Genomic DNA, 25,934 nt, shown 5'->3' with positions numbered 1-25,934 from the left:
GTGAACCGCATCACATTATGTGTGGTGTTGGACTTGTCCGACTGTTTTTGTGGCTGTGAACGCATCACTGACTGGTTGCGACAAATAGTTAGTTTTGGTGTGATTACGGCAGAAAGTGACCAAGTTTACGAGATATTAGTGTTGTTGCTCATGTTTTGGTGTAGTTATGGCTGACAGTGATCAGTTTTGATCGATTGTTGATGAGGACCACATCTTCTCCTTAAAACGTCTCGACAGATGTTTATTTGTTGTGACCATTGGTTGCCTGTCACTCATAGATACATTGCAAAATATTACAGAATAAATGGCTGTGTTTATTTTCAATACAGTTTAGGTTGGATTTTGTGTACTGCCTAAATGTTTCCCGTGCGCGAGGACTGCGCAATTGGTCTCCACTAGAGATGTCCGATAATGGCTTTTTTTGCCGATATTCCGATATTGTCCAACTCTTAATTACCGATTCTGATATCAACCGATACCGATATATACAGTCGTGGAATTAACACATTATTATGCCTAATTTTGTTGTGATGCCCCGCTGGATGCATTAAACAATGTAACAAGGTTTTCCAAAATAAATCAACTCAAGTTAGGGAAAAATATGGCAACATGGCACTGCCATATTTATTATTGAAGTCACAAAGTGCATTATTTTTTTTAACATGCCTCAAAACAGCAGCTTGGAATTTGGGACATGCTCTCCCTGAGAGAGCATGAGGTTGAGGTGGGCGGGGTTGAGGTGGTGGTGGGTGGGGGGTGTACATTGTAGCGTCCCAGAAGAGTTAGTGCTGCAAGGGGTTCTGGGTATTTGTTCTGTTGTGTTTATGTTGTGTTACGGTGCGGATGTTCTCCCGAAATGTGTTTGTCATTCTTGTTTGGAGTGGGTTCACAGTGTGGGCGCATATTTGTAACAGTGTTAAAGTTGTTTATAAGGCCACCCTCAGTGTGACCTGTATGGCTGTTGATCAAGTATGCATTGCATTCACTTGTGTGTGTGAAAAGCCGTAGATATTATGTGATTGGGCCGGCACGCAAAGGAAGTGCCTTTAAGGTTTATTGGCGCTCTGTACTTTTCCCTACATCCGTGTACACAGCGGCATTTTAAAAAGTCATGCATTTTACTTTTAGAAACCGATACAGATCATTTCCGATATCGCATTTTAAAGCATTTTAAAGTCTCCACTTTGACTGTGGAGTGAAATAAACCAAATAATTTAAAAAATAAGCCTAACATCACCCATGGCCCGCCACTTCATTTTATTTGGCCCTCGAAAGCATCAATAAAGTACTGTAACTATTCTTACTAAATGTATTCTATTTTGCGAGGGAAAAAAAAAAAGTACTCCATGTAATTGCAAATTATGTTAACTTAAATATTGTCAAATAATGCAAAAAGATATTTTCAAATATTCAAACATTTTATATATATATATATATATATATATATATATATATATATATATATATATATATATATATATATATATATATATATATATATATATATATATATATATCCATCTTCTTCCGCTTATCCGAGGTCAGGTCGCGGGGGCAGCAGCCTAAGCAGAGAAGCCCAGACTTCCCTCTCCCCAGCCACTTCGTCCAGCTCCTCCAGGGGGATCCCGAGGCGTTCCCAGGCCAGCCGGGAGAGATAGTCTTCCCAACGTGTCCTGAGTCTTCCCCGTGGCCTCCTACCGGTCGACGTGCCCGAAACACCTCCCTAGGGAGGCGCTTGGGTGGCATCCTGACCAGATGCCCGAACCACCTCATCTGGCTCCTCTCGATGTGGAGGAGCAGCGGCTTTACTTTGAGCTCCCCCCGGATGACAGAGCTTCTCACCCTATCTCTAAGGGAGAGCCCCGCCACCCGGCGGAGGAAACTCGTTTCAGCCGCTTGTACCCGTGATCTTGTCCTTTCGGTCATGACCCAAAGCTCCATGACCCAAAGCTATATATATATATATATATATATATATATATATATATACATACACACTAAAAGCAAGTTATCCGTCAAATTGTGCAATGTGAAAGCAGCAATAGATTTAATGGTAAAATTGTAAAAATTTACTGAGGTTTTTACAGCTTTTTTCACTGTGGTGTCGTTTTAGCATTACAGTAATACACCGAAAAATCTACAATTGTTTATTTGCGTAAAAAAACAAAAAAACAATTGGCAGCTCAGGTGCCAAAATTTTACTGTTAAATTGCAGTTTTATGTACAGTAAAAAAACAAATGTAAATTTTACAGTAAAATTCTGGCAACTGAGCTGCCTTTTTTAACCATAAAAACAGCAGTACTGTTTTTCCATTTACACTAATATACACTACATTTTGAGGTGAAATTATTGCAACTTACCATATTTTTTTTATATTTCAGTTTAAAAAAAAAATCTAATAAAATGCATTAAACAATTGTTTAATAATAGTATTCACTGTTAGAAGCGGCCCTCTGGGGCCAAACATACTGCGATGTGGCCCTCAGTGAAAACGACTAGCAGAAATGGCACTTTTCTCATGCAGAGAAAAGGGGTGTTTGCTTGAGCACCCCTAGGGGTCTGACATGCATGTGCCTGATATCTTTTATGGAAAAAAAACAAAACATGCGCAATTAAAGAAAAAAAATACCAGCAAACGCCAAAACCACTGGACTGATTTTTTTTTAATCATCCCCAATTTAATCATAAAATGATATTGCTGAATTTGTAATAGTTTTGATAGTGCCGAATAGTTGACACGCGCAAACAGAATAGTTTGTCTCTTTCTCTATCGTCTCACCACCTTTCTCACAGCCATTTTGTAACTGTAAGTTTGCAGGAACACTTCAGCTGTGTTGAATACAGACACAACAATGTACAGTCTTGATAAATCACCTTGTGAGTAGTTAATACATTTGCATCTTCTCCTTCACAGTATAGTGAACAGCATATATTCTTCATATACACAAAGACAAACACGCTAAATAGATTGTGCTTCTTTTTTTTACTCACTTAACACACACAATCCTCTGTGCACGAGCTTAGTAGATCAGCGTTGTGTGCGCTATCAAGTTTTCTTGAAAACCATTCATAGTGTGCAGCTTTGACAAGATGAGGTATTCAGGTGCACTGCTAATATGAATGCTTAGCTGCTGCGTGCTGTCAAGCCTTGCCACGATAGACGGCCTTAAGCGACAAAAACTTCAGCCTGAGCGGCTGTGTTTTTTTTCACCTGGCGCTAGCGTTTGACTTGTCTCTATTCAATAGCTTAACATTTTTTGGACATAAAAAAATGCAGGGGACAAAAAGTACTTTTTTAAAAAGTGCAGGGGAATTTTGTCATCTGTCCCCAAATTACTCAACAGGTAGCGCGAAATCTATTTGTGGCGGTACCTTGATGCTGGTAGGGAGAGTTCCTGTGCCGATAGGGGGTTGTAGGGGTTTTGTTGTTTGCTGGATTTGGGGCCTGCCTCCCCTGTGGCCCCACTGGGAGGGTGAGGGCCTCTCCCGCACAGGCTGGTGTTCCACTGCCACTCGGTGGGGGCGCTTCAATTCTGGGCCCCCATAAACAATAATCCTAAAGCCCAACCCCGCCCCCTGCATCCCACTTTATACCCAACACATACTTGCCAACCTTGAGACCTCCAAATTCAGGAGATTTGGGAGGGTCAGGGGGCGGGGCCACGGTTAAGGGGGAGGAGTATATTTATAGCTAGAATTCACTTAAATTCAAGTACCGTATTTTCCGCACTATAAGGCGCACCTAAAAACAAAAAAAATTCTCAAAGGCTGACAATGCGCCTTATAATCCGGTGCGCCTTATATATGGATCAATATTGAGCCACAACAAACCTAAAATTCATTTTCATAAAGTTTAGGTCTCGCAACTACGGTAAACAGCCGCGAACTTCTTTTTACCTGTAGAAGAAGCGCTTCTTCTACGGAAGCAGCCGCCCCCGTAGAAGAAGAAGCGTGCGGTGCATGCTGGGATATGAAGTTTCATTTCCATTTATGTGTTTCTGTAAAGACCCCAAAATGGACTCCTACTAAGAGACATGCTTACGACGCAGAGTTCAAACTCGAGGCAATCAGTCACGCAGTAGAACACGGGAATAGAGCAGCCGGGTGGATTGACAAACGAACTCCAGCTGCTGGATATTGGTGTCAACAGGGCATTCAAAGCTAGACTGCGAACTGCGTGGGAACAGTGGATGACAGAAGGCGAACACACATTCACCAAGACAGGGAGACAGCGCCGGACGACATACGCCACTATCTGCCAGTGGATCGTAAATGCCTGGGCTGATATATCAGTCTCAACTGTGGTCCGAGCTTTCAGGAAGGCAGGAATTGTCACTGAACTGCTGGACAACAGCAGCAACAATGACTCCATTGATGACTTCGACGAGACGGAGCCGGGCATTTTGGATGCCGTATTCACCCAACACTGATGAGGAAGAATTCGAGGGATTTGTGGATGAGGAATAACTTCAGAAAGTGAGCTTTAAATGTTTATTTTGTGTGTTGTGTTGTGTGACATTAACGTTTGAGCAACGTTGAGTTATTGATATTGTTCTGCACTATTTTGAGTGTTACTATTTTGTGATTGCACATTTGATTTACCGTAACAGAGTAAATCAGCTGTTTATTCATTTTGAGAGTGAACAGAGTTGTTAGAACGCTGGTTTGTAATATATTAATAAAGTTTGACTGACCTGACTGTTTTGTTGACATTCCCTTTAGCGCAGCTCCATCTACTGGATGCATAGGTGCGCCTTATAATCCGGTGCGCCTTATATATGAACAAAGTTTTGAAATATGCCATTCATTGAAGGTGCGCTTTATAATCCGGTGCGCCTTATAGTGCGGAAAATACGGTATTTCTTATATATATATTTATATATATAAAATGAATACTTGACTTTCAGTGAATTCTAGCTATATATAAATATGTATTTTATTATATACAGTATATATATACATATAAATAAAATAAATACTTGAATTTCAGTGTTCATTTATTTACTCATATACACACATAACACTCCTCTCTACTCATTGTTGTATTTGAAAGTGCAATGCTTTGCAGCCAGTAGCACAGCCTTTGAAGGAGCGTAGGTATGGGCAGTGTAATATTCTGGGTTGGAGTCAATAACCAGGCGAGGTGATGAAGTTAGGTGTCTTTACTTCATACTTCAGAACCGACTCCCACACTTGCCGTCAGGGTGCACAATATAACGTAAACCGTTGGCCAACCAAAAAGTAACCACAGAACACTATACCGTATAGGGTTCTGTGGTTACTTTTTGGTTGGCCAACGGTTTACGTTGTATTGCGCACCCTGACGGAAAGTGTGGGAGTCGGTTCTGAAGTATGAAGTAAAGAGCAGACGTGACAACAGGCTGTCCTCACTCAGGTCCGCACGGACCTGGAGGGGGCGTGCCTTAAGTCGGGCTGGAAATCGGGAGAAATTCGGTAGAATGGTTGTCCCGGGAGATTTTCGGGAGAGGCACTGAAATTCGTGAGTCTCCCGGAAAATTCGGGAGGGTTGGCAAGTATGACCCAACGCCACTGCCCCATACACAATTACACTAGTGATGTGCGGATCGATACTGCTAATACTAGATTTATGTCGGAATATCGATTGTCAACTCAAAATATCGATACTTTGGACACTTTAGTCATTTTTGTTGTGTTGACATATTTAGTATTTTCACGTTAATGGAAATTTGTAACTGAATTGTAATTTTGTCTTTATTCTAATAGTAGTTCTTATTAATTTAATGTTTTTATTTTACTTCTTTCCTTTTTTGGGGGGTTTGAAACACCATTTCTTTGTACTTTGTATGATTTTGTCCTCTGTTTTTTCCCCATTGTATTAGCTTTTATTTGTCAAGGTGTTGTGAGAATTGATGCATTACTGCGTAAGGACCCCAGAAAGCTAATCTTGAGAAAAACATAAATGGGTGCAGCAAACGCACAAAAAAATAAATACAAGTTGAAATAGTTGGATTTATGGGAAGAGTTAAGCATGATGTTTTCACCATTGAAGGGTTTGTGTTTTCTTCATTCAGGTTTACAGTCAGGTCACAATTTCAACAAGGACATTGATTTGAATAATGCAAACTGAGGTTAACAAACATTACAGCAACAACGGGTGTAGGGGGAATTCGAGGAGGACCTATAGTTCTTGTTTTGCCTAAAGAAATGAAGTGAGAAGATGAAGTCCACGGGTGAACATTTGCGTTTGTTAGCACATACTGGCCACAACGTAAAACAGCGCTTAAGGTTTATAAATGTTTCTATAGGTGACAAATGCTCCCGCTCCCGACTGTGGTTAATCTCGGACCTGTTTTAGCGAGGACAGCAGGAGGGGCAGCAAATTGAGAGCAGGCCGGTTCTCCTGCACCCCCAAAGCTATTAAAGCACTGGCAAGAAGGGATGTGACGCTGGGCAGGACAGGGGGTGGAGCCTGCATCACCTGCATGGAGACAATAACACGTAATATGCTTGTAGCGCTGCAAAAGTGTGCTTACACACACACACACACACACACAAGTTTACATACACTTGTAATGAACATAAGGTCATGGCTGTCTAGAGTTTCCAATAATTTCTACAACTCTTATTTTTTTGTGATAGAGTGATTGGAGCACATGTTGGTCATAAAAAACATTTACGAAGTTTGGTTCTTTTATTAATTTATTATGGGTCTACTGAAAATGTGAACAAATCTGCTGGGTCAAAAGTATACATACAGCAATGTTAATTTTTGGTTCCATGTCCCTTGGCAAGTTTCACTGCAATAAGGCACTTTTGGTAGCCATCCACAAGCTTCTGGTTGAATTTTTGACCACTCCTCTTGACAAAATTGGTGCAGTTCAGCTAAATTTGTTGGTTTTCTGACATAAACTTGTTTCTTATATATATATATATATATACACACTACCGTTCAAAAGTTTGGGGTCACCCAAACAACTTTGTGGAATAGCCTTCATTTCTAAGAACAAGAATAGACTGTCGAGTTTCAGATGAAAAGTTCTCTTTTTCTGGCCATTTTGAGCGTTTAATTGACCCCACAAATGTGATGCTCCAGAAACTCAATCTGCTCAAAGGAAGGTCAGTTTTGTAGCTTCTGTAACGAGCTAAACTGTTTTCAGATGTGTGAACATGATTGCACAAGGGTTTTCTAATCATCAATTAGCCTTCTGAGCCAATGAGCAAACACATTGTACCATTAGAACACTGGAGTGATAGTTGCTGGAAATGGGCCTCTATACACCTATGTAGATATTGCACCAAAAAACAGACATTTGCAGCTAGAATAGTCATTTACCACATTAGCAATGTATAGAGTGTATTTCTTTAAAGCTAAGAATAGTTTAAAGTTATCTTCATTGAAAAGTACAGTGCTTTTCCTTCAAAAATAAGGACATTTCAATGTGACTCCAAACTTTTGAACGGTAGTGTATATATATATTTTTTGTTTTGTGTGAGATGTGGGAAGAGCGAGTGCATTAATTATACAACACATTTTCTCTGCAAGTGAGAATTAGTGCCAGCCATTACAACATCGAATACAAAATATCCCCACAAATCAAAGGGTAGAAGAGCGGAAACTAGTTTTCCTTCCAAGTTCTTACCTTTTCAACTTTATGACAGTGAATGAGTCCATCGTGTCCTACGTAAAACGTAGAGAATGCATCATAAAACCTGTAACAGACGACATTTAGATGAAACACGCTTCTTAGCCTGTTGTGATTTTTAAAAATGCAGCAGTCTGACTGACAGTAATGACTGACTTAATTATATATTACAAAACTGTTGTATTACTCATTCACGGATGTCATTTTACTATAAAAAAAAGTCAGTAAATGAATGTATATATTTGTTAACGCTATGAAGTGGGAAAGGGGTAGGATTAAATAAGCTTTGCTTCTTCCTACTCCTTTTCGGACATTATGTAAAGTGAAATGATATGAAATTGTGTGATGTATTATGCTGTAAGTGTGTTCATGTTCGAAATAAACTAAAGAAAGAAAGAAAGAAAGTCTCCCTTTTTGGGAAAAAAAAACATTAAAAGGAGACCGACCCCTTACTCATAATGTTGTATACCATTGCGTTTTAAATTAAACTGGTTTCTAAAGGTATTTTGTTATTCTGCAATACTAAGATATTCAAATACTAAGTGGCTAGCAACAAGCAAGCTAATCGTAGCTTTTACCAAGCATGCTAATTGCTAGCTGGCAACGAGCGTGCTAATCACTACCTGGCATTTGCGCGCTAATCACTAGCTGACGGCTAGAGTGCTAATCGCTAGCTACCTTAAATGCTAACATGATTATAACAATATATTTATTTATCTATGCTTTGTTATAAACACTACAAACAGCACAGCGAGTACTGTAGCCATAGGTTACTGCCATTGCTAAACTACAAAGAGTGTGTTGGATCAATGTTAATGCGTATTTTAACACATTTGAATTTGTGGAAAAATTGTGGGGGAAATTTACAAACATATAAAATAAAAATAAAAAGTAATCATCCAAAAATTTCACAACCCCCTTTGTTCCCTACATTCCACCGCTCCTCAGTTGTTATTATTTCGAGTTAAGTGTCTGCTTAGCTATTGAGGGTGATAAAGTATCCATCACTACTAGAGACGTCCGATAATATCGGCAGGCCGATATTATCAGCCAATAAATGCTTTAAAATGTAATAGCGGAAATTATCGGTATCGTTTTTTTTATTATCTGTATCGTTTTTTTTTTTGTTTTTTTTTTTTAAATCAACATAAAAAACACAAGATACACTTACAATTAGTACACCAACCCAAAAAACCTCCCTCCCCCATTTACACTCATTCACACAAAAGGGTTGTTTATTTCTGTTATTAATATTCTGGTTCCTACATTATATATCAATATATATATCAATAAAGTCTGCAGGGATACAGTCCGTAAGCACACATGATTGTGCGTGCTGCTGGTCCTTTAACAGTGAATTTTACTCATTTTCATTAATTACTAGTTTCTATGTAACTGTTTTTATATTGTTTTACTTTCTTTTTTATTCAAGAAAATGTTTTTAATTTATTTATCTTATTTTTATTTAAAAATGACCTTATCTTCACCATACCTGGTTGTCCAAATTAGGCATAATAATGTGTTAATTCCACGACTGTATATATCGGTATCGGTAATTAAGGGTTTGGTCAATATCGGAATATCGGATATCGGCAAAAAGCCATTATCTGACATCCCTAATCACTACACACTTTTGTTTAAAGTATAACATTCGGGTACTGACTAGAGGTGGGATAAATAATCGATTTTTAGATGCATCGCAATTCGGACATGGACGATTATAGAATCGATTAGTAAACATCAACAATTGATGTATTTATTGTAAATAAAGTAATGCAGACAGTTGTAAAATATGGCTGACTCACCGAAAGATCCGACGAGCTTCTTTACTATCGGGCACTTATGTTCCAGTTTTGCACACATTTTCATTAATTCAATAAATGTGGGGAATTAATAGAACTGTTTCTTATTCCAAATTGCTTTTTTAAAGTTGCAAGTTATAAATGCTTCTTTAGCGAAAGGAAAATAAATGTAAAACTGCATCTATATACATAAATTAAAGATGCATCAATAATTTATTTTTAATCAAATCGTAGCTCCTGAATCCCAATCGAATCGTGAGGTGATCCCACCTCTAGTACTGACAGTGTACTTACGGCATTTTACCGCACTCAACACACTAAGTAAGTATGTATACAACTAGTGATATTTCTATTGACCACACAACCATGGTAATATTTAGAACTGAAGTTAATAGTCAAGCTGTCCTGATACAGGTTTTTCACTTTCGATACGATACCCGTATTGCAGCCTTGACAATTAGCCGATATCGTTCTGATACGATTTTAGCACAAATAATGCATACTTTTTACTTGTTTAGTAGCGTGGGATATTAGAAAAGGCGTGATCAAATGATGTGTAGTTGTGATGGCTGCATGCTGGATCTTTGCGGAGTAATTGTTGTTCTCTCAGTCTCCTTTGCAGGTAAATTCCTTCGTTTGTCCTAGGTGGGTTGCTGTAGTCAGGAAATGCAGCTTTTGCCATTGCGTTGAATGTGGTCAATCATTATGTAGAGCCCCACAAAGTGTTTATACTGTAAGAGTTGTACTTAACACTAGCTGTATGTTATGTGCATCTTCGTTGTAATTTTGATTAGCAAATTTGGAAATGTGTTGAAATCGCCATGTAATAACACTAATGCTAATCAGTGGCATATCCCATGTACAATAGCATCAAGCTAGCACGTTTGAATGCCTTTTGTTGATCTTTTATCAGGACTAGGGATGTGTACCGAATCCGGTACTTTTATGGCACTGACGCAAAATCCAACGGTGCCATCTTATGCTACCTGGGTTGCGTGTAACATCATGCCTAGTTGATGACTTTGCACTTTAGCACTTAGCGATCACTCCAGCAGCACTGAGAGTGGACTCAGCTAAACTACCTCTTGGTAAAATTGACTAAAAAAATGCTACAACGCAAGTAAAGTAAGGCTCCATGTTTCCAAAAACTTACTAGCTTAGTATACATTGGTTTTGCAATTGACAATATTAGCATTATTGAGTTATTGTGTAGAAATATGGGGAAATAACTACAAAAGTACACTTCATTCATTAACGGTGTTACAAAAAAGATCAGTTAGAATAATACATAATGTTGGATATAGAGAACATACAAATCCTTTATTTATTGAATCAAAGATACTGAAATTCCACGACATAGTGAATTTGCAAACAGCTAAAATTATACACAAAGCAAACTATAACCTGCTACCCAAGAATATACAACAATTCTTCTAAAAAAAAAAAAAGAGGAGAAATATAATCTTAATATTTGTATGCACGTACAACACTTAAGACCTTCAGTATATCTGTATGTGGAATTAAATTATGGAATGGATTAAGCAAAGCACTCAAACAATGTACTAATATGATCCACTTCAAGAATCTCTTAAAACTTAAAGTGTTTACAAAGTACAAAGAAGAAGAACCATGATAAACATTCTGAATTTATTTCATCCATCCATTCATTCATTCTCAAAATAATCTTACTCATCTCATCATATGAAATATAACTTACTTCACCGATTATTATTTATTTATTTATTTTTATTATGATTACTTATGCAGTATATTGAGAACAGGAAGTGAACAAAAGTTTGGCAACTGTTATGTAAAAGAAAAGGGGTAGGATTAAATATGCTCTGCTTCTTCCTACTCCTTTTCGAACATGTTGAAAAGAGAAACTGGAAATTGTGATGTATCATGTTGTATGCTTGCATGTTCGAAATAAACTCAAACTCAAGCATTAGCAATATTATACGGCGATTTCAACACCTCCGAATTTGTCAATGAAACTACAGTACAACTAAGATGCACATTTCAATCGAACAGATGGTGCGTAATAAGTACAATATTACAGTATTGACACTTTTTAGGGAACAACAAGACTAGACAGCAAAGACTGAACTAACTAACCATCACACCATTAGCTATACACTACTGCCATCTCATTTTTTGGACTTGCAACTGTAATTGAGACTCAGAAATATGCTAATAAAACAAGATATAACAACTGGATAGCAGTTACCATACATTTTTTGATGATTTTGGGTGTCAAATTTGCTGAAAAGAAAGTGAACGTGAGCATTAGACGCCATGTGTGCTACCTGTACAACTGGGATTTATCTCTGCGGTAGATGCGTAGCATCAGCGAGAAAAAGGGAAGGGCCTTGAGCCGCCAGCGAGCCTTGATTGTCCCGTCCTCCGGATGCTTGGTCAGCTTGAGCACCTCCAGCCGCACGTCCACAAAGTACATCAGACACAGAAAGCGGCACATGGCGATGTTGAGGTGGTATGCAATGCGTCCTCTACGGGAATGGCCGTGTCAGACGGGAAGGGAGCAAAAAAGTCAAACAGCAGCAACAGGTGCATGAGCACATTTACCTGGTCTTGGTATTGAGAAGACCGTTGATGAATTCAACATCATTGGAGTACATGCTGTAGTCATGAGTCTTATGGAAGAAATTTGGCAGCTGCAAGACATAAGTTGAACAGTCAGTTCTTTACATAGGGTTAGGGTTTTTCTTGCACTATCGCAATGTGACTTTACCTCTAAACCTCTAAATAAATTATCAGCCAGAGGGGATTCGTTTTAGTGATCCACATTGAAAGGCAAATTGGCCAATCACGCACATTTTCCACGTAAATAGTCTGATACTGATCAGTGGGATCTAAGGATATAACGATTTCAAAATCTCACAGCATGATATTATCATGATATTAAGACCACGGTACAAAATTATTGTGGTATATGTCCAAAGAAAAGACTTAACAATGTCATGTGTCAAATGACATGGCAGGAATCTTTAGGATAAAACACACTTAATGTAATTAAACACAAACATAATGCTCAAATGTCCTAATCTTATTCAGTACTACATTAATTTTTAAGTGCAAATAATTGTGTGGGAATATCTACTGTGTATCTCAACTTTTACTTTTTGAGGTGTCCTCTACAGTGGAATATTTTTTTTTACATCACTTTGGAAAATGCAGTTTCTCTGAAAAGTTAACTCACATTTTAACTTTCAAGTAATGTCAATACTAAGGCTGAAACGACGCGTCGACGTAGTCGACGTCATCGGTTACGTAAATAAGTCGACGCCGTTTTTGTGCGTCGACGCGTCGCATATTTACGTCACACTACCGTCATGGCGAAGCGCAAAGCAGACGATCAAAGAAGACGATGCGAGCGGTGCGAGCGAGGGGGGAAAAGCATGCCAAAAGTGGTCAAAAGTGTGGGAGTATTTCAATAAACGGCCTAATAATGTTGTTGTATGCACACTGTGTCGAGCGTAAATGGCCTATCATAGCAGCACAACGGCTATGAACGAACATTTGAAAAGAAAACCATCAACTAGTCAATCGTCCGCGCGAGCATACGTTGTCATCATTACACAAAAACATGAATGTGTCATTTGTATCTGCTAGGGGTGTAACGGTACGTGTTTTGTATTGAACCGTTTCGGTACGGGGCTTTCGGTTCGGTACGGGGGTGTACCGAACGAGTTTCTAAGCTAAAGCTAAAGTCTTAACAAGCTGCTTTGCTCCGTCTGCCTCTGTCTCAGCACGCAGCATTGTCCCACCCACACAACCATCTGATTGGTACACACAAAGCATTGTCAGCCAATCAGCAGTGCGTATTCAGAGCGCATGTAGTCAGCGCTTCAGCGTGGAGCAGATAGGTGTTTAGCAGGTGAGCATCAGGCAGCGGACTCTCCCCAAATGATAATAAACACCTCCCAGTCAACTACTAGTAACATCACTATGAGCCCGTTGACCTTCTAGAAACTTAAACTGCAGCTCAGCTCACTCGCAGTCCTGGCTTGAGGTGAAGGCTAATTACCTCTCAGTTCCAGCCACATCGACCCCTTCTGAGCGCCTATTTTCAGCTGCTGGGAATATTGTAAACAAGAAAAGAACCAAAGCATGTAGACATGCTAACCTTTCTTCATTACAACTGTTAGTCACTCACTGGAATGAGTAGAATTGGTTATTGTGTACTGTGTTGGACTGGATGTTTATTTTGCACATTTTAAAAGCAATACTTAATGTTTACAGTGCTCCAGAATATTTAGATTGGCACTTTTTTGTATTGGATGTTTATCTTTATTTTTGCACATTTTAGCAAATAAGCAATACTTTCACTTTTGTTGAAATGTTTACACTGTTGTTACAGAATATTTCGTTTTGCACTTTTTTGTATTGGATGTTTATCTTTATTTTTGCACATTTTAAAGCAAATACTTTTACTTTTGAAATGCTTATACTATTGCAGAATATTAAGATTTGCACTGGATGTTGACTTTTATATTTGCACATTAGAAAGCAAATAAGCTACTTTTAATTTTGTTAAATGTTAAAAGTTTTAAATGTTTACACTGAGTGGCCATACTTCTTTTTTTTTGTAAATAAAAGCCATGCCTTTTGAAAAAACGGGCCTACATTTATTTTTTCATCTTCATTTTGAATAAAAAAATAATCGGTAAAAGGAAAAATAATCTATAGATTAATCCAAAAAAAAAATCTATAGATTAACCGATTAATCGAAAAAAATAATCGTTAGCTGCAGCCTTAGTCAATACCTCAGAAATGTTTGGGGAAATAAACAATTCCTCTTATGTACTACAAAGTGGAACACACTTCACTTCTTGCTTCCTGCTACATCAACAATATGATTTGCATGAGTAGCTGGACAGGACAAATAAATAAAAAATACTTTTATGATACATATATTTTTTTTCTTGGTGTGCAAAACTTTAGCTCAGTGTGCAAAATGGGATTCAAGCGAGTGTTTGTTTTTTTATTTTTTCATCTATAGATTTTATCTTTTAGTTTGCAATATGCCTTATTTATTACTTCTTTTTAGTTTTCCATTACATTTTACTTTTTTTTACTGTATGTAAAAATCTGCACTGCAATCGCAAAATTTCCCCATTTAGAATAAATAAGTCTATCCCAACCTATTGTTAAGTGTGAAATGTTAGAAAAAGATTGATTAAATACAATTACTCAGAACGATGGTAGGTAAAAAACAACAACTATTTAACGTATGATGTCTTGAAGTTGAAGTGGAGCGGTAGTTGTTGTTTCGGTGACACAGAGTGGCCACAATAATTTATTAGGTTACGTTCATGATGCAGTAAGATAAATGAGGCGGACACGTTTGTCATTGGATACTTCCAAATACGCTTCTACCTTAGAGACTTTTTATCTGTAAGTACAGTGGCACCTCAACTTGGGAGCACATTACGTTCTAAGACCAAGCTCAGAATACTGTATCTTAAAGCAGCTCCGCTTATTAAAATGAATTAATATAAGTGCAGTTGGTGCTCGCAAAACACAATTTTAGCATGTAACATGTCCTTTAAAAAGAAAAACTAAATTTAGATGATATTGTTTGGAAAACAATACAACAGCACTACAAACAACTACAGTACTTTTATAACAGTATATATATATATATATATATATATATATATATATATATATATATATAAATAATACAGAATATCTCAAATTACCCGTAAATTAAGGAACTTATAAGTTGAGGTAATGATGTAATATGAAACTTTACTTATTTGATACTTGAAGTTGTTTATATTGACAATTTGAATTAAGGACACTTATTACGTATGTCTAGCTTGCGTGCTTAGCTGTTGTGTAGCTGCTAGCTCCTATAAGTTAATTTCATATCACGGTTATTATTAACACAGTATTATTGAATGTAAAAATCAAAAAAATATGATAATAGTTATATTAACCATGGAGAGTTTTACCACAGTTAATCATAAATACTGTTTATTGTTAAATTCCTATTGTCAGGTAGCTTCTAGCTAGCGATCATTTGCACTTACTGCTAGCTAGTGATTAACGAAGCCAACTGCTAGTTAGCGATTAGTGCGCTATAGGCCTACCTTGTTTACCTTTTGTAAATGACTTCACTAAAATACAAGAAAATACCATTATTGGCAGCTTTTTGCAGGATATTTAGCTGGTAGTCCAGCTTTGCGTAAGTAAACTCGCTGTCCAGCAGCGTTTATAGCTGAGATTTTATACAATCCAACACTCACTTGTTTTTTTTGGTGATACCGGACCTATATGTTTTGGTGCTTGCATGATGGAAATCACTTCCTTTGAATAGCATACGTTGGCAGGCTCTAGATTTGAATGTAATGTTGGGCTTTCTCTGCTAAATTAAAGCACTTTAGTCAAGTCAATTAATCAGGACACATGGTTACACACATACCTCGCTTCTCAGTCTTTCGTACACCATGGCCAGTCTCTGCTCTCTTTCACTGTCTCCTTCGTGGTGCTGTCCCTCTGCTGGTGCTGCCTGGCTACACAGAGTGCCGTGCAACTCCTTCATCTTGTCGCTCTCAAGTCCAACATTCTGCCTAAAGTTCAGCCTGTCGTGTGCAATCGATTGTCTAGTTCCCGGGCAATGGAAACAATAAAAGTGAGAGCCATACATGTAAGGTGCGGGACACTTCTCGGCTTCGAACAGGCTCCTAAAACTGTGTTGTCTCTTTTCTGTGTCGCCGCCACTTCTCTTGACAACGTTGATGTCGTCCTCTCTGCTTCCGTCCACCGTGGTCAACAGGAAGGACAACTCAGAAGACTTGTAAGTCCCAGGCGTAAGCAACTCTGCTAGTTTTGTCTGACCGAACAAAGGGATCTCCATGGTGGTGCGCATGGTGCCCGACTCACCCAGTCGCACCAGCACACACACGCGGAGCGACTCCTCCCAGTTATCCTCGTTGTAAGCGGCCTTCTGCGGCTGGCTGGCATGATGAAAAGGGTGCGAGAGGACCGGCTTCTTGGCGCTCTGATATCGCAGGCTGTTGGGGGGCGCCAGGGCCCATGATGCACTGCTGAGAGGACGTGCTGGACAGAGCCACTGTGAGTCCGCTAGCTGAAAAACACACACAACATGATCTTCAATGCCATCAACATTTTTTACCAAGATAATTTTTAATGTTCACATATTATTTGCCAACAACAAGCTGTAGGCTGGTTCACTTTATTCTGTTAAAGTTGGCCATTACTACTGAGATGTACATTTCTTGTCGTTTCAGAGACAAACATTGGCTTTTCCAATGATGTGATTTGTTGGGATTTAGATCGTTCTTCCCAAAATGTCTGTCATACCAACGAGCATGTTACGTTTTTTTATTTTTTAAGGTTCAAATTTAGAGTATTTGGTTAAAGAGATGCTTTTAAAGACACTGAAAACAAGAGTGTTCCGATCAGCTGATCATGCCGATGATTCTGATACCAATCATTAATGAGTGAGATAGGCGTATACCGATCACATAGGGCTGCAAGGATTAAGCAATATAATTGGTTAGTTCGATTTAAAAAAAACTTAAGATTTTTTTTAAATAATTATTATTGCAGCAGCCTTGCAGAAACTATGTTACTACTGTATGTCCCCGGGCACTTCATGCAGGTCGGATTTGCTGCTTCAATTAATAATTTAATGAGTAACTAATAAAAATTAGTCAAATCCGACCCACATGAAGTAGTTTCTGCAAGGCTGCCACTATAGAGCGCACATTAGAGCGGTGGTGTGTTTCACTTAATTAAAGCTGCAGAGCTTGCATCAAATAATCGTTTGAGTAACTAAAAAAAATGAGTCAAATCCGACCCGCATGAAGTGCCAGGGACATCGTTTCAGCAAAGCTGCTGCAATAGAGCGCACATGAGAGCGGTGGTAAGTGGATGTCTGTGTGGAGAGTTTAATATACTGTACATAGTATTTTATCTACTATGGCACATGTTAAAATTGCAATTTCAATGTGCCAACCATGCATCCCTTTTCTACCGCTTGTCCCTTTTTTGAGGTTGCGGTGGGTGCTGAAGCATATCTCCAATTTCAATGTTGATAATGTGAATTCAATAGAAAAAATATTATGCAAATGCTCAATTTAAGCAAAAAATATGTCTAAGTATAAGATGCATTTTTTTTAAAATTAATAATAGGCCATTGTCAAATTCAAAACAGCGAAGAACTGAGGTGATTTTTGAATAAACACAGTATTTTGAAAAACCTCAACAGAGTGAAGCTGAAAAAAAAAATTCTGAGCGCAAATTGATGAGGGACGACTGAAATAAACAAAGATTTTAAGCAAAAAAAAACAAAACACTTGCGGTGGTGTTCTTATATTTTTTGCTTTGAAAAATGCAACCGTAAGTTAAAGTTAAGTTAAAGTACCAATGATTGTCACACACACTAGGTGTGGTGAAATTTGTCCTCTGTAAGCAAGTTGCAAACAGCCCCTTTAAGTGAAAAATCAAAAAATCTGTCAAGCAGATTTGAAGTAAAAAGTGCACCAGTATTGGCAATACTGGCCAATATACTGTATCATCCCTCCATCCATCCATTTTCTACCGCTCAAGGTCCGTCTAGCGCAGTTCAACACTGTTCTCCAAAAAAAACCTGACTTTGTGTTGATTCTAGTACATACTTTTTTCCGCAAACATTTTTGTCTCTTATTTTTGACCAACATTTGCAAAAAGTAACAATGGTTCACTACAGGGACGAAGGCAGTTGACAAGATAAATAGTGTACGACTTTCATGGTTGCTTACAGAGTTTACTCACAGGAAAATACCGCCTCTCGTGTTATGGCAGAAAATAGCATGAAATCCGCTCAACCCTGACGCAGAACTTAAAACATCAATGCAGCATCGGAAGGGACGGCATAGTGACAATGCAGAAGTGTGTACAGTTTTTCAGACTTCAAGGGATGCTGAAGAGAAGCAAGCATATTACCTTACCTGACTTACAATCGGTTGCCTTCTGCCGTGGATGCGGACGAAACCCACCCAGAAGGCAACGCTTCCTCTGCTTACAGCCATCAACTACAGGGGCCGGCGCAACCCCAGTCAATAGCTGACCATTGCCCTCACCAAGCAACTCATGCAGATGAGCCCTTTTCTCCAAGATTCTGGACCTCAAAGAACCTGAAACAATATATAATATAAACAGTATAAATAATAATAAGCGCTTACTGCCTGGCCTTGTTGGAAGGGCAGGCTGAAGAGACATAAAGACATAATTGCCAAAATTGCATAACTAGCTATGATACTAAAACAAACAAACACGTAAGAGCAAAACAACTTCCTCTGTCACGAAAAAACAAATTTATTACTGTTTTTTTTTTATGTCAAACCACACGAGTGGTGAAATAATTAAGTGCTCATTTCCCCCCTGCTCGTTGAAATGTGCAACACATGCTTTAATTTTGGCGTCTCCAAATTTGCTGCTAATGGAGATGTAACAATATGAAATTGTCACACTGTTATCATTATAACCATTGTTGATGAATGTGCTGAAAAAGTAGACTTCAGTACTTCCAGTGTACACACTAAAATATTTTAACCAAGCTTTATTTAAAAAAATAAAACACATTTACCACTTTGTTCAATGGCACAATTAAATAGATCAGTTGAGGTATGACGTTTGTAAAGGGAAAAGATGTTATGTAACTTGGCATTGTTTTCATGTTAGCAATTTAGCTAGTTAGCGATTAGCACACGAGTTGCCAGCTCTGGATGTAACTTGAGATGGACCGATTATCGGCGTCGATATTTGGCATTTTGATGTACACTACCGTTCAAAAGTTTGGGGTCACCCAAACAATTTTGTGGAATAGCCTTCATTTCTAAGAACAAGAATAGACTGTCGAGTTTCAGATGAAAGTTCTCTTTTTCTGGCCATTTTGAGCGTTTAATTGACCCCAAAAATGTCATGCTCCAGAAACTCAATCTGCTCAAAGGAAGGTCAGTTTTGTAGCTTCTGTAACGAGCTAAACTGTTTTCAGATGTGTGAACATGATTGCACAAGGGTTTTCTAATCATCAACTAGCCTTCTGAGCCAATGAGCAAACACATTGTACCATTAGAACACTGGAGTGATAGTTGCTGGAAATGGGCCTCTATACACCTATGTAGATATTGCACCAAAAACCAGACATTTGCAGCTAGGATAGTCATTTACCACTTTAGCAATGTATAGAGTGTATTTCTTTAAAGTTAAGACTAGTTTAAAGTTATCTTCATTGAAAAGTACAGTGCTTTTCCTTCAAAAATAAGGACATTTCAATGTGACCATAAACTTTTGAACGGTAGTGTATATCTTATTGGTCTCTTTTTATTGGTATCTGCATTTTTTTGTTATTACAACTATAACTACAAAAGCAGATACAATATATACATATATGATACCAGTATTTAGTTTTTGAAAAAATGTATAATTAGTGAAGTAGATAGTAATAACCACTGCTCAAACCACCTGTACTGTGAAGCGCCGTCTAACCAACTGTGCTGCATTTGGCAGAAAGTATATCCTTATAGACTTCATCAATAAACACGAGTGACCCAGTGCCATTGAAAGACATGCATGGCCATGTCATCACACGGCCTCCACCATGTTTTACAGAAAATGTAGTGCGCTTTGGATCTTGAGTTGTTCCAACTCTTCTCCAAACTTTCTTTTTCCCATCATTCTGGTACAGGTTGATCTTAGTCTTATCTGCTAAAATAATACTGTTCCAGAACTAGGCTGGCTTCTTCAGATGTTTTTTTGGAAAGTCCATTCTGGCCTTTCCATTTTGTATACAGTATGTGTATACGAGACAGCCGGTAAGTGACAAGCATGAACGCCAAACAAATAACTAAGACTGATGAGTAATTTTTATTCAACGCAATTAGTGATTGTAAAGAATACAGACCCTAAAAAAATATGTTCTGTTAAAAGACTAATGGTAACAATGTAAGCTAGCTGGTGGTGTTCTTGTAATATTTTTGTTTGAAAAATGTGACTGAGCAAACAGCTGACCTCTTTAAAGGCCTACTGAAATGAAATTGTTTTATTTAAACGGGGATAGCAGATCTATTCTATGTGTCATACTTGATCATTTTGCGATATTGCCATATTTTTGCTGAGAGGATTTAGTATAGAACAACGACGATAAAGATCGCAACTTTTGGTATCAGATAAAAAAAGGCTTGCCCCTACCGGAAGTAGCGTGACGTAGTCAATTGAACATATACGCAAAGTTCCCTATTGTTTACAATGATGGCCGCATGAAGTGAGAGAGATTCGGACCGAGAAAGCGACGATTTCCCCATTAATTTGAGCGAGAATGAAGAAAGATTTGTGGATGAGTAAAGTGCAAGTGAAGGACTAGTGGGGAGTGGAAGCGATTCAGATAGGGAAGATGCTGTGAGAGCCAGGGGTGACCTGATATTCAGCTGGAAATGACTAAAACAGTAAATAAACACAAGACATATGTATACTCTATTAGCCACAACACAACCAGGCTTATATTTAATATGCCACAAATTAATCCCACATAAAAACACCTAGGTGTTTGTTATGCTAGCTCCTAGCTACTAGCTCAAACTAGTTATAGCTCGAGCGGGTAATACAGACGGGATCCCGTATATATAACCAGCCAATACAATTCAAACACCTGCACAACACACACACTCACTCAGCCCAAAGAACCGTTCACCTAACCCAAGGTTCATAAAGCTTATATATTTAACCAAAGTTACGTACATGACACGCACGTACGGGCAAGCAATCAAATGTTTGGAAGCGCGCGGGTGGGACCTGATATTCAGCTGGGAATGACTACAACAGTAAATAAACACAAGACATATATATACTCTATTAGCCACAACACAACCAGGCTTATATTTAATATGCCACAAATTAATCCCGCATAACAAACACCTAGGTGTTTGTTATGCTAGCTCCTAGCTCCTAGCTACTAGCTCGAGCTAGTTATAGCAAGCGATCAAATGTTTGGAAGCGTACTCACGGTATCGCATCTGCGTCTGTTAACGAAGTCAAAGTCCTCCTGGTAAGAGTCTCTGTTGTCCGAGTTCTTCAATCTTGACTGCATCTTTCGGGAATGTAAACAATGAAACACCGACTGTGTTGTGTTGCGGACTTCCCTCGCAAAATACTCCGCTTCGCACCGACTTTCTTCTTTGCTTGCTCAGCTTCTTTCTCCATAATGCAATGAACAAATTGCAACAGATTCACCAACACAGATGTCCAGAATACTGTGGAATAATGATGAAAACAGCTATTTCGTATTGGCTTCAATGGGGAAGCCATACCTGTGTCCTACTGGCTACGTCACGGGCATACGTCATCCTCAAAGGCGTTTTGAACCGGAAGTTCCCCGGGAAATTTAAAATTGCACTTTATAAGTTAACCCGGCCGTATTGGCATGTGTTGCAATGTTAAGATTTCATCATTGATATATAAACTATCAGACTGCGTGGTCGGTAGTAGTGGGTTTCAGTAGGCCTTTAAAATGATGTTATTTCTTTCTAGTTCTTATATTCGTACTTTTCTAAAAATGTTGCTTTGGTGTTGGTATAAGTTTATTATTGCAGATTGATTAATTTATGTTGAAAATGTATCTTTAATTAAACAAAACTGTCACGAGGGCATGACATACACAATTCTAATAAAATACAAATTTGTAACAACATAAACACCTGAGTAAAACTCAAATGAAAACAAAAAAATCAATAGAAGTGCTGATTTTAACACAAACAAAACATTCAACGCAATCGATGTGCCTGTTTTGTTAAGGGTAGTGCCAATTTAAAGTACATGAAACTGCCATCTGAAAAGTGCAGACATTTTTAAGTGGTTATAATGAGCCACAGCTGGAGAAAAGAGGAGACAGAAACCAAAGTTTGTACAAGTGAAATACTATCGCTAATCCGATCATTTGCATTGAAAGCACAAAATATAAACTACAATAGTCTGATAACCACTAATAATAGCTTGTATCTTTCTCTTAGTGGCATTTTTGCGTTCTTTCCTTGCTTCAAATCTCGTCAGAAACAGCATGTATGCGAAGACGCCATTTAGCAAAACTAAACGACGACCGCCATTATTACAAGTATTTTTCATCACCACCAACGGACTGTTTGTAATTTCATTACAACACGTCCCCTAAAAGTTAAAACTCCACCGACACGAACAAGCACAACATCAAAAAGTGGAAACGTGGGTTTATTTACAAGTTGTATCGTTAGTAGTTTAAATGAAATCTGCGGTGATTGGCTAGTTGTTTTAGGTAGCAGCTATGCTAGCATGTCGCGAGAGCGGCGATACAGTGCATACGTAATCACGTTTGTGCTGCGACCAGGGTTGAAATGGTGACAACAAAGTTTATTTTTCCCGAATCTTACTCTATTTAATCCAGTTTGTATGGATTTATTTTAAAAACAAAATGAGAAAGAAATGGTTGAAATCTACTTTTCTATTATTACTAACCGAATGCAGCTGAGATAGGCTCCAGCACCCCCGCGACCCCGAAAGGGACAAGCGGTAGAAAATGGATGGATGGCTGGATAGTCGCACAACCTATTTTTAGTCGCAGATGCGAGTAAATTGCACTGCACAGCCCTGGAATCGTCCGATCTCAAAATGTAACTATATTAAAATGTTATATCGTTAATGATGCTAATGATACTTGAAAGGGAACTGCACTTTTTGGGGAATTTTGCCTATCGTTCACAATCATTATGAGAAACATGACGGATGGATTTTTTTTAATGCATTCTAAATATTAAATACTTTCGATCAAAAAAACATCCAAACACCTCCATTGAGGTTTTATATATATGATGGAAGTATATATGCAATGTAGTAACGGGCACATTTATAATAACATTTAATATTTGTGTATTTTGATCATTTTAAGCATACGCAACGCATTAATTTAAAAACGTTTGCTTTTCTCTCTCTTCATTACTGATTTCTGCTCACTGTAGACTTCATGAGAGCCAACAAATAATAAAACATCACTTACTGTACAATGTCTGCTGTCATTGGGTTGCCGACTGCTAGGATGTTCATAGATTCCCATTTAGATGAAAAATGTCTCATAATCCCCGCAAAGAAACGGGGTGGATGGAAGCTTTTTGTGTAGTCCTCGCCAGTTCCAGGTTTGAAATGGCTGTCAAAGACTCCCAACTTGACGGATTTAATCCTTAGCCATCTACTGTCCAGGTGAGATGCATGATTTATGATCTACAATAAACTTACAGGGAGCAAGGAAGCGAGTAAACAGCAGACCACTCGATGATGAAACATAGAAGTGATCACGGCGACACTATCAATAATTTGTCTGTGTTGGTGCTTATAATAACAATATTACCAATACTTGGTTAACATTCAAGTCACTAAATGCAAATTGAGTCTTGTTGGCGCTTTTGGAATGGTTATCTGATTTTATGGGTGGAATAGTGGAGCTCCCATTGGCTTAGCTGTAAGCTGACTTTTATTTACATTTATTTAATATTTTGAATGCATTAAATAATGAATGCAATAAAAAAAAAATCCATTTGATGTCGTGTCTTTCATAATGATTGTGAACGATAGGCAAAATTCCCCAAAAAAGTGCAGTTCCCCTTTAAGATACTTAAAAACACTGTTTATTTGGAGCAATGGAAGTGATTATTATTAACATAGGGGAGCGGCTGCACACTGTGTATTCACAATTAGCTTATAGCGACTATATCAGCCAGAGAGGATCAACGTTTGTGATCGGCATTACGCGTTTTCACGAAAATCGGCCGGTACCGATTGGTGGCCGATCGATTGGCACATCCCTAGTTGATTATCATTTTCACTTGAAAGAGCATTCTGTCTCCACATACAAATAGGTAATTTATTCAAAGTACACTTAAAATAATTGTTTAGTCCGTTTGTGTTGGTGAAGGATCAGCATGTCAGCTAAAAATTGCTGCATTAAAATATATCTCAGGGAAAGCTTTCTGTTTGGAGTTTGCATGTTCTCCCTGTGACTGCGTGGGTTCCCTCCGGGTACTCCGGCTTCCTCCCACCTCCAAAAACATGCACCTGGGGATAGATTGATTGGCAACACTAAATTGGCCCTAGTGTGTGAATGTGAGTGTGAATGTTGTCTGTCTATCTGTGTTGGCCCTGTGATGAGGTGGCGACTTGTCCAGGGTGTACCCCGCCTTCCGCCCGAATGCAGCTGAGATAGGCTCCAGCAACCCCCGCGACCCCAAAAGGGACAAAAGGTAGAAAATGGATGGATGGATGGAAAGCTTTGATTTTTCTCAGATTTGTGTACTCCGCTGAGGATTTCAAAGACTATGAGAAGCACATGACATGCAGCCGACCACAAGTTTACAATAAGAAACCGTAGGCAGCGGAGATTGAATTAAGCAGTCACTCTGTGCTGAGCAGGGGGCTTCTCATCAAGTACGGAATTGAGGAGAACTACAAAAATGGTGCTTGTCTTTTGCGGACTGAAAACTGCGAGAACAGCAGTAATGTTTATTACCATTACACTACAATCATTTAGGCATACCGAAAATATTTTACGGTAGTTTATTGTCTTTACATACTATATTTTTAGGTGGTTATTTTTGATAGCTTGTGAAGGGAATGACCTTTGACAATACAATTAAAGTGGCAAACAGAGTTGGTGTATGTAGACGTCAGAACCACAATGATATATAATACAAATATAACAATGACAATTATCATATTCACTTACAATTTAGTTGCAGTTGAGCTATTACTGGTATGTGAGCGCTTGCCTATGGGATAAGACACTGAAAGAAAACATGGAAGCAAATGTGAATGTCATTTCCATCGACTTACCTAAAAAAAGCAATATTTGCAGCAATTGCATAAGTGTTTGTGTTATTGTTTTACAAAGGAACCCATGCATGCATGTTTGTATTACTATTTTCAAAGTCAAAAAATGCTCACATCAAGTGAATTGGAGATGGCTTTGGCATTTATAGCTCCATCAACTACAAAAAGCGATTTTTAAAATCAGATTGTTTAGTAAATTGCCTCGAAATAATTTGACATTACTTTACATGCCGGTTAGCCGGCTGTCAGATGCTAGGCTAACTAGCTAAAGCTTGCTCTGCCATATTACTGTTGACTCATGCAACCCCACTAAATTCACTGCACCAGCCAAATTTGTATCAGTCAAATGCTGTGCAGTATTCACCAAGACGCCGACGCCAAACCCAAGCTAGTATGCGTCATTTTGGTAACTTACACAAGTGTCCGCCAGTCCTGTGTGTCCTTGCTTCGCCAAACACGCCTTTACGCAGCCAAGCGTAATGCTGCCTTCACTGACTGTGGGAACAGAGGGAAAAATGAATGTTATATGACGTGATCCAAACGTGTCCTCCTGATTATTTGCTTGGATCATTTTTTAAATATATATTTATCTTTATATAGTCAAAAAAATGATTGAATAGGTGAAAATAC

At 38.4% G+C, this 25,934-nt stretch overlaps 1 protein-coding gene across 4 annotated transcripts; it reads right to left on the bottom strand.

Moving 5' to 3' along the window:
- Window positions 1-5,555: 5,555 nt before the first annotated feature.
- On the bottom strand, window positions 5,556-25,799 carry LOC133656000 (uncharacterized). 4 transcript variants are annotated; one of them, XM_062056718.1, is made up of 8 exons: window positions 25,720-25,799; window positions 25,201-25,258; window positions 18,419-18,595; window positions 15,877-16,542; window positions 12,012-12,100; window positions 11,735-11,935; window positions 7,624-7,693; window positions 5,556-6,461 (listed from the first exon to the last, which is right to left on the bottom strand). In XM_062056718.1, exons 3-8 carry the CDS (start codon window positions 18,488-18,490, stop codon window positions 6,318-6,320), a joined length of 1,242 nt encoding a protein of 413 aa, XP_061912702.1. In that variant the 5' UTR covers window positions 18,491-18,595; window positions 25,201-25,258; window positions 25,720-25,799; the 3' UTR covers window positions 5,556-6,317. The 4 variants fall into 4 exon arrangements, with proteins under 4 accessions (XP_061912702.1, XP_061912699.1, XP_061912700.1 ...); XM_062056715.1 differs by having other exon boundaries at window positions 5,558-6,461; window positions 18,410-18,595; XM_062056716.1 differs by lacking the exon at window positions 25,201-25,258 and having other exon boundaries at window positions 5,558-6,461; window positions 18,410-18,595.
- Window positions 25,800-25,934: the final 135 nt, after the last annotated feature.

The sequence above is a fragment of the Entelurus aequoreus genome, linkage group LG08, assembly GCF_033978785.1.
Source record: "Entelurus aequoreus isolate RoL-2023_Sb linkage group LG08, RoL_Eaeq_v1.1, whole genome shotgun sequence".
In the NCBI taxonomy this organism is placed as follows: domain Eukaryota; kingdom Metazoa; phylum Chordata; class Actinopteri; order Syngnathiformes; family Syngnathidae; genus Entelurus; species Entelurus aequoreus.
The sequence above is the reverse complement of the archived record's forward strand: the minus strand, read 5'-3'. Positions and strand labels throughout refer to the sequence as shown.